Source organism: Hemibagrus wyckioides, linkage group LG25, assembly GCF_019097595.1.
Source record: "Hemibagrus wyckioides isolate EC202008001 linkage group LG25, SWU_Hwy_1.0, whole genome shotgun sequence".
Lineage (NCBI taxonomy): Eukaryota > Metazoa > Chordata > Actinopteri > Siluriformes > Bagridae > Hemibagrus > Hemibagrus wyckioides.
In genome coordinates, this window is record NC_080734.1 from 5190892 (window position 1) to 5200891 (window position 10000).

Below are 10000 nucleotides of genomic sequence, written 5' to 3' on the forward strand. Positions count from 1 at the left end.
TAGCACATAGGCATGACTGGATTTTTTTTATTTTTATCCTGCAGCAGGTGTTGACAGATCCTCCTCTTTATTTTTTAAATAAATAATATAAATACATAAATAAAATTAAATAAACCAAATAAAAATAAATAAATACATAAATTAAATTAAATAAGTAAAATTAAATAAATACATGAATAAAATAAAAACAAAAGATTAAATTAAAATAAATAAATACATAAATAAAATTCAGTTAAATAAAATAAACCAAGGAAAACCAAAGAAAATAAGATAATGAAATTAAAGTACATATATACATAAATAAATATAATACATAAATAAATTAAATGTAAAAAAAATAATTAATTAATTAATTTTAATTAAATAAATAAATAGCAATAACCAGCTGCATCAACTGTTTGAGACGCACATTTACTGGATTACATTTTATCCTTCACGCCTCCATTTTATTAAAGAAAATGCCATTTGTCCTAAAATAGCTTCCAAGAAATGCTTCAGGAAATACTAAATATGAATAATGCAGTAATATAATGCAGGAGCTGCTAATCTCTGTGCACAAACAAGCGGCTAATCAGATTTCTCTCGCACCGTGCTCAGGGCGTGACTCACAGCGTGGACCGTAAGCAGGAAGTGACCTCAGAGCTGTCCCCTGATTGGACGAGCTGAGTTTTAGCCCCACACACACACACACGCGATCAGATGAACAGGTGGTGTGTAAGATTGTGTACAGAGAGGCAGAAGATTTAAACGCTGATTTCACAGATTAGAAGATTTGCTGGATTCATTAGTAACTCTGCCTCGAGGGAAGAAAACGAACCGCCTCAGAGGGAGACCATCAGACTGTGGCGTCTCTGAAGAGTCCAGAGTTTTGGAAAGGTTTCCTATTCGCAGTCTTTCTTAACGTCTTGTGTTAAGAATATTCCTGAATCACACTGGTACTGTATGGATGTACCAGCAGCTTGTTCAGATATATCATCGTTTCCATAGTAACAGCTGATTTACAGAGACGTGTACAGCACAGGCTCTACATAACGAACCATTTCTGTAAATAGATTACACTGGAACCTCGGCATAGGGGTTTTCCCATCAGAAATAATGTAAATGCAGATAATCCGTTCCAGTCACCCAAAAATATTCCCAATATGAAGCGTATGTAAACTGTATAGCTGCTTACAAAGAACTGACCCAAGACAAGCATTTCATGTCAAGGCTCCTCACAGGAAGTCGTGCCACCAAGCTTGGGCTAAAAATAGAACAGACCACCCACACCACCAATCTGTCCACAAAAAACACCCCAAAAATCACCTAGCTTTTGAACGCATGCTGAAGACAACGTTGGTTGATTCTTTCCAAACAGCTTTCCACTGACGCTAACAAGTTTTGAGCGTCTCTCAGACGCATCCAGCGCTCAGTTCAATTCGTTCATGTGCTGATAATGCTACGTATGCCGATGAAGATTTCTTGGAAAATTTTGATTCTTAAGGTGAAAATTCGTAATGGAGGACATTCGTATGTCGAGGTTCCACTGTGTTTTCGATTTATTCAATTCTCTTTAATTCTATTTATTTACATTCTATATAATTCTCTCTCTATCCTTTCATACTCTCACTCTTTATTTCCCCCTCTCTCTCCTTCTCTCTCTCTCTCTCTCTCTCTCTCTCTCTCTCTGTCTCTCTCATGCTTTGTCTTTTCTCTGGGTGTGAACAAGAGAACAGTTGAAACAGGAGCTGAACTGATTAGTTAATGTTAAATGTAACACTAAATGGATAAAACGGTATAATCTGTCGAGCAGAGATAAAAGTGGAACAGGGTTTTATGCTGTATGTCACAGTGACTCCGCTTCATCACACCAGACTGTCACTGATTATTCCTCCAGAGCACCACGACTCGGTGTGGATTATTTTTTTACTTACTAAGCTTCACACTTTTGTGTAAAATGTGTTTCATTTTCTTGATTAAAAAAAAAAAAGTTAAATTTGTGATCATAACAAAGAGCAGGAAATAATTTTTTTTTCTTTTTTTCCACATTAGGATGTCATTTGTGATTTTTAATATTAAAAGAATTTTTTCCTAGATTTTTTTTTTATTTCACAAAGAAATATTCCGGAGTTTTCTGAGCGACACATCAGTTCTCTCTCTCTCTTTCTCTCTCTCTCTCTCTCTCTCTCTCCCTCCCTCCTGGACATTCTTTCACACACGTTCCATTGAGTCCGGTGTGAGCGAGTGACTCATTACGCTGAAGAATCCCAGCCATTTTAACGGGTCTGCTTAATGACCAGATGATTCACACAGTGAGTGGTGTCATGTGGTGCAGCCGAGTGACAGAATTCAGTGAATCAGCGCTGAACAGGTTTCATCTAAATGAGGAGCTTCTGAGAAAAGACGGATAAATGAAACACTAAATACTAACTAAATCTCCAGGACAGGGTAGTGACCAGCACATTTCCCAAATCAGTAACCATTTATAACTCATCCACTGCATGATTATTATTACTTTTTTTATTTTTATTATTTGTTTTAAATATTATTATTATTATTATTGTTTATTATTATTATTGTTGTTTAAGATTAATTTATTATTATTATTATTATTATTTAAATTTTAATTATTATTATTTAAATTTTAATTATTATTATTATTTATTATTTTTTATTATTATTATTATTATTATTATTATTATTTAATTTTATTATTGTAATTTTTTATTTTTTTTACTTATATTATTATTATTATTATTATTATTATTATTATCTAAAATTAATCAACACCTTCAAGTGCTGCATTCGTCTCACCTCGGAAACAGGAGGTCGTAACTCGGAATTACAACTTGTTTGTGTTTTTGTGAGCAACAAGCTGTCCGCCTAACTGTGACGTGAAATATTAAATATTTAAATGAAATATTTGTGTGGAATACTGTTGTTACGTGTTTATACTGTATCACTCAGCTAAGTGTGAGAGATACCGCCGTCTTTCACCGATTTCTGTCTCACGTCACTCGTTTTGTCACCTGCTGAACTCCGACTTCCTAGTGTGTAGTTAAGTGCAGGAAAGCGACGTCGCAGCCCCGGGAGTGAACTCGGACTCTGAGCTGAGGATTAACAGGAGTAAGGGTTTATTCTGTGAGGCAGTGTGCTGGATCATTCTCTCCTGGATCATTCTCTCCTGGATCATTCTCTCCTGGAAGCAGTGTTCAGTGTTTCAGTTCAGTTTCCTCCACATTAATAATGCTTTGAGGTTCACAGTGCAGCTCTGGAGTTCTGTTCATTACCTCTAACTGCAGCTTCTGTACAGTGCAGGAGTACACACACAACCCAGTCAACTGAGTCTCTCTCTCTCTCTCTCTCTCTCTCTCTCTCTGTCTGTCTCTCTGTCTCTCTCTTTCTCTCCCTCTGTCTGTCTCTCTCTTTCTCTCTCTCTCTCTCTCTCTCATATTCTATCTCTATCTCTGTCCTTTCAAATGCTCCCTCCCCTCCCTCTGTTCTTCCATCTGTCCATTCGTCTCTCTCTGTCTCTCTCTCTCATTCTCTATCTCTATCCTTTCAAACTCTTTCTCCATCCCTCTCTCTCTCTCTCTCTCTCTCTCTCTCTCTCTCTCTCTCTCGCCTGCTGTGTTTATGTGGAGCTGTTTACAGAGTAGGTTGCTCTGCTTCCTCGTTATATAAACTCTGCTGTAATGAGTTTCAACTCTTCTCTTTGGTCTCTGTTCGTATCTGTTTAAGGACACCTAGGAAATGCCTAATCAGGACGTGATGAAGTCTCCCAGCTCTCTCTCTCTCACACACACACACACACACAGTTTTTCACTGTAGTGCTGTTCTTTCTCTTTTGTAAAAGCAGTGTTGCTGAATGCAGAACTGTGTCGCAGCCTGATCCTTTCTCTCTCTCTCTCTCTCTCTCTCTCTCTCTCTCTCTCTCTCTCTCTCTCTCTCTGTGTGTGTGTTTTGTGTCTGTGAAAAGCTGCTGCGTGAGGGTGCTATTCGGAGTGACGTAATGCTAAGCTGTGTGTGTGTGCGTGCCTGTATGTGTGTAAAATGGGATGTTAGGCACACACACAGACTAGAAAATGTGCTGTGTGTTATAGGATGATAGCACCTTCTCTAGTCTGTTTGTGTGCTTGTGTGTGTTTCTCTACTCCGAGTCTGTGTGTGTGTATTATGAAATGTTAGCACTTTCTCGTGTGTGTGTGCATTTCTCTACTCTGAGTGTGTGTGTGCATTTCTCTACTCTGAGTGTGTGTGTGCATTTCTCTACTCTGAGTGTGTGTGTGCATTTCTCTACTCTGAGTGTGTGTGTGCATTTCTCTACTCTGAGTGTGTGTGTGCATTTCTCTACTCTGAGTGTGTGTGTGCATTTCTCTACTCTGAGTGTGTGTGTGTGCGCATTTCTCTACTCTGAGTGTGTGTGTGTGCGCATTTCTCTACTCTGAGTGTGTGTGTGTGCGCATTTCTCTACTCTGAGTGTGTGTGTGTGTGTCTGTAGTCTGAGTGTGTGTGTGTGTGTCTGTAGTCTGAGTGTGTGTGTTATAGGATGATAGCACATTCTCTAGTCTCTCTGTGTGTGTGTGTGTTCCATGCTGTCAGATGCTGGTGATGTGAGAGACAGCAGCAGTGTGTGAGAGAACAGAGTGATGAGATGTTGTCTCTTTGCATCTTGATGAAGATAAATACAGAGGGTTTTTCTCACGGTTGTGTCTCAGTATTTCTTGCTGGTTTAGGGGCGGGGCTTACACTCACAGCTTTTACATTCTGTTAATGCGAACCCGGGTTCATCCACGGTGTCATCACTCACACACCTCAGACCAGCTGTTTCCCTCAATCATGAACACGCAGACAGGAAGTAGAACCAGTCACACAAATCACACACACACACACACACACACACAGAGAGAGAGAGAAGTAACAACCTTCTGCACAGAGCCGCTAATGTAACAGCTTCAGAGTCAACTAGTGGGTGTGGCTTTATTCATTGACAAGCCAACAAGCAGAAGCTTTAGCACCGAGTCTGAGTTCTAGTCTCTCTCTGTTTCTCTCTCTCTCTCTCTCTCTCTCTCTCTCTCTCTCTCTCTCTCTCGGGCTCTCTCTTTCTTTCTCTCTCTACCTTACTTTTTTCTGTCTCTCTCTTGCTGTCTCTTTCTTTCTCTCTCCCTTTTTTAGTCTCTCCGTCTCTTTTTTCAGTCTCTCTCTATCTCTCTCCCTCTCTCTCTCTCTCTCTCTCTCTCTCTCTCTCTCTCTCCCTCCCTTTTAGTCTCTGTCTCTTTTTCAGGCTACAACAGATGCTTCACCCTTTTTTCCAGGTTACTAATATATTATATTAAATTAACGCTGTCTTTTGCTTTCTTTAGCGTTTCTGAGACAATCCCCCAGACTCCAGTCATCACTCAGACCCCTGATTGACCGGAATGCTGTTTACTCGTCAGTCACGCAACTGCAGCGCTGCTTTGTTGGCATGCTAATCAAGTCAGGGGTCAGAAGAACGCTGACCTCATGCAATGTCCCTCAAAACCACGTCCTGCTCTCGTCCTTTTATCCCTCACACTGCAGCTTTTTTTTTTTTTGTTTTGTTTTTTTTGTCCTGGAGTTATCAGTGTGTCTCGGAGTGTCTGATTATAGTGACCGTGCGTGTGGAGATTAGATTAGCTGTCACTGGTCAGATTTTCAGCTCAGTCTGTTGGGGAAGAGAGCACGGTGATTTTGATGAGCTTGTGATGTAACAGTCTGGACTTTCAATGTAAAGTGATGAAGCTGGTGATGTCCCAGTGATTTCCACTGAGCTCACTGTCCAGTCTGAACACTCGGGTGGGGATGTGATGTGATGTGACGTGACATCGCCCCCTGCTGGTGACACTGCTCTACACTCCGTACTGCTAACACCAGTAGCATAATGTCATAAAAATGTAGGTCACCATATTGAAACTCTTAACTTCTTTTGGTTAAATGATTACAAACTGCCTGGAAGCAAGGCATGGAAGTTTTTTTTTGTTTTTGTTTTTACTTTTTCAATGTTTAAAAAAAAGTATTTTATTTTTTAACGTTTTTCTAAAATTATTTTTTAAATACTTTTTTAAGCTATAAAAAAAGAATAAATATTTTTTGAATTAATTAATTAATTTTCTAAACATTTTAATTTCTACGTTATTAATTTTGAGAACAAATCTAAATATTGGGAAAATATCATAAATCTGTGACTTATTTAAAATAAAATGAAAATAGAGTAATAGATCTGTTATTTATTTGAAATAAAATATAGAGTAATAAATCTGTTATTTATTTAAGATAAAAATAAATATAGAGCAATAAATCTGTTACTTATTTAAGATAAAAATAAAGTAATCTGTCATTTATTTAAAATAAAAATATAGAGCATAAAATCTGTTATTTATTTAAAATGAAAATAAATATAGAGTAATAAATCTTATTTATTTAAAATAAAAATATAGAGTGATAAGTCTGTTGATTATTTAAAATAAAAATGTGGAGTAATGTTATTTATTTTTTTAAAAATCTGATATTTATTTAAAATAAACATAAAGAACTCATAAAAAGTATAAATCTTCTGCCCTTTTTTTTGGTGTAATTTTCTCCTTTTCAGCATTTCTTCAAATTTATTTTATAAAGAAATTCGTAAAAATGTAATAATTAAATGCATATTGTGAGGTTAATGTATTATATTGACTATTCTAAAATTGTAATAGAAATACTAATGCGTGTGTGTGTGTGAGAGAGAGTGTGTGTGTGTGTGCATGTGTGTGTGTGTGGGCGGAGATCGAAGCCCGATCTCCTGAGTTTTGGACTTGGACTGTGGGAATTTATACGGATAAGAGATGAAAGTTAGCGTCCCACCTGTTACTAATTTACAGAGTATCACAGTCAGGTGTGTGTGTGTGTGTGTGTGTGTGAGATGACTAATCTGAGCGAGTCTCTCGGGGAGGAGTCATGGTCAAAGGTAAAAGTTTTGTTTAAAGAAGAGCAGTCTCACTTCAAACACATTCCTGAACATGTGTGTGTGTCTCTGTTTAGTGTGTGTTTGTTTTAGAGTGTGTGTGTGTGTGTGTGTGTGTTGATAACGATTCTGCTCACATGTGATTTGATTTCCTCATCACATCGGCGCTGGATCCGGTGCAGTCAAGATGAGACTCTCTGTATCTGTGCTTATATGGCCAGGGCAGACAGGAAGTGGCTCGGTGTGCAGACAGGAAACACACACTCACACTCCTGACCCTCATTGTTTTAGTGCCGATGGAGCTGGACGGGGAATTTCCACCTAAAATAATACTCTTTTACATTTACACATCGGGAGGTTTCAAATCCCTCAGCACTCCTCATTGGTGGATTCAATTACACGCACACACACGTCTCACGTTATGGATTTAAACCAGTGCTAGAATATGACCTTGGAATTTTTTTATTTTTTTTAATTATTTTAATTTTTATTTTAAAAATTATTATTTAAATTATTATTATTATTATTTTAAATAATTATTATTATTATTTAATTTTAGGCTGCTGTTGTTGATTGTTATTATTATTATTTCATTTATTATTGTTATTATTTTTAATGCTTTTTAAAAAACTTATTATTAAAAATATATTAAAAAAATTTTTATTATGCAAATTCTTCATATCATATCAGATTGTTCTAAAGTCTCACATTTTTCCCTTTCCCAAGGATACATCATTTGAAAGGAATAAATAATCTTGCAAAAAATAAAATGGAAAATCAAATCTCCGGAATTTTCCATATTTGAGGGGAAAGAAAACCCAGTTGTATTTAAATAAATGTGGAAGCAGGATGCAGGTGGAATAAAGAGCTGACTCGACAGATTTGTTCCAGATCTGAGCAGCCATCAGTGTATCAGGATGCTGATTGGAAAAAAAAAAAAAAAAAAAGTCCCTCCTTGGCTTATTGTACGGAGACAAAAGCTGATCTCCGGCTGCTGTGTGGAGACAAAAGCAGATCTCCTCGGGGCTGATCTCACCTCCTGACCACCCGGGAAAAGGGATCTCAGGATATTGGGTCATGTGTTGAGGGTTGGTGTGGAGAAGGATACTCAGATACAGTAACACAGACTCACTCATTCGGGGGTTAGTTTGAAAACTGATCCTAATGATTCCACCAGAAATGGGGAGAAATGAGCGGTCACTGAGTCTGAGATGTTTCCGTTAGTGTCCTCAGGCTGGGAGGCGGATAACTCTCACTATCATGTGGGAAGTGGTAGCTCAGATGTTGGAGTAATGATCAGAAGGTTGTGAGTTTGAATCCCAGGTGAATCCCCCTGCTGCTGCTGCTGGACCCCTGAGCAAGACCCTCAATTTTATATTTATATATATATATATATATATATAAAATAAAAAGAAGTTACTCTGGATAAAGGTGACTGCTAACTTCCTGTTTTAAGTTCAAAACTGGGACGTCTGCCTTTACATGCAGATGAATGTAATATGGAGTTGTCCCGCCCTTTGCAGCTATAACAGCTGGGAAGGCACTGATGCTGGACGAGAAGGTCTGGCTCACAGTCTCCACTCTAATTCATCCCAAAGGTGTTCTATCAGGTTGAGGTCAGGACTCTGTGAAGTTCCTCCACACCAAACTCCCTCATCCATGTCTTTATGGACCTTGCTTTGGTCACTGGTGTGCAGTCATGTTGGAACAGGAAGGGGTCATCCCCAAACTGTTCCCACAAAGTTGGGAGCATGAAATTGTCCAAAATGTCTTGGTATGAAGCTGAAGCATTAAGAGTTCCTTTCACTGGAACTAAGGGGCCGAGCTCAACCCCTGAAAAACAACACCTGAACTCAATGATTTGGAGGGGTGTCCCAAAACTTTTGCCTATATAGTGTATATCAGATTGTTTGCGTGTCATATCCGTGTATCAGAACGTACGAGCAGTAAGAGCAGAGCCGGAGTGACGATCAGCTACGCAGCACGACGAGCATGTTTAAGATCCCTATGTGAAAACAGCTGGACTAATCCCTGCTCTTCTTTCTTTCTCTCTGCAGGAGTTGGAGTTCCACGGCGTAATGCGCTTTTACTTCCAGGACAGAGTGGCCGGGAACTTCGCCACCAAGTGCATCCGCGTGTCCAGCACAGCCACCACGCAGGACGTGATCGAGACGCTGGCCGAGAAATTCCGGCCTGACATGAGGATGCTCTCCTCGCCCAAATACTCGCTGTACGAGGTCCATGTCAGCGGGGGTGAGTAGCTTCTCTGAAATTACGGACGGATTCCTTTTCATTTTCGTAGACCGAAATGAAGAAAAATTCCCACCAGCTTTATGAACAATTCCCTGGTTTAAGTTCATTTGAAACTAAATTGTATATAAATATATCAAACCACTTATACATATAAATGTGCATTTAGCCAGGCTAACGTTTAACACGGTTCTGCATAAAAGCACTAAACATTAGCATAACCAGGTGGATGAAGATGTTTTGGCTCTGATGTGACCCCTAGTGGACTCTTTTTAAAAAATTTAGATTTATATTTAACATCCTCAAGCGAGTACATGAACAACAGTTAACAAACAGCTAGTTTCAACATTAACGCTTATGAAGACTTTAGCTTTCTTAGCATACTTGTTTGTATTTTTCTCCGTGATATCGCTCGAATATGTGAACCTGTGTTCGGAATTCTCTCTAGCGCTTCCTGCTTTTACAGGGTGCCATTACTTTAGTCTTTGTTAGTTTTCCAAAATCTGGTTAGATTGATTTTGTAAATAAATAACTTTAATTGTATATGAATAAATAATTTAACATAAATAATGGTGTAGAAAATGGGAGATGGTCGTCCCTAGTTCTGTAGCGGATCAGTCGAGGTTAGTGTTTTCAAGTCCCGTTAAATCTGCCCAAACTTCCTGTATTTACAATTAAGGAATAATTAGATTTTTATTGATTTTAATGATTTAAAATAACACAGAACACACTAACTAGCTAGTTCTAGCTAACTGGAACCTCTTACAAAAATCCTAAAATGATGGAACTCTACTGTTTTTAACAAGCTAC

At 38.2% G+C, this 10000-nt stretch overlaps 1 protein-coding gene across 18 annotated transcripts in view; it reads left to right on the plus strand.

Moving 5' to 3' along the window:
• Window positions 1-10000, plus strand: part of afdna (afadin, adherens junction formation factor a) — a 114293-nt gene that overhangs the window by 32942 nt on the left and 71351 nt on the right. For all 18 annotated transcript variants that reach the window (XM_058379025.1, XM_058379014.1, XM_058379023.1 and 15 more), the window contains exon 2: window positions 8998-9193. In XM_058379025.1, coding sequence (XP_058235008.1) covers window positions 8998-9193 — 196 coding nt within the window. The remainder of the gene's footprint in view (window positions 1-8997; window positions 9194-10000) is intronic.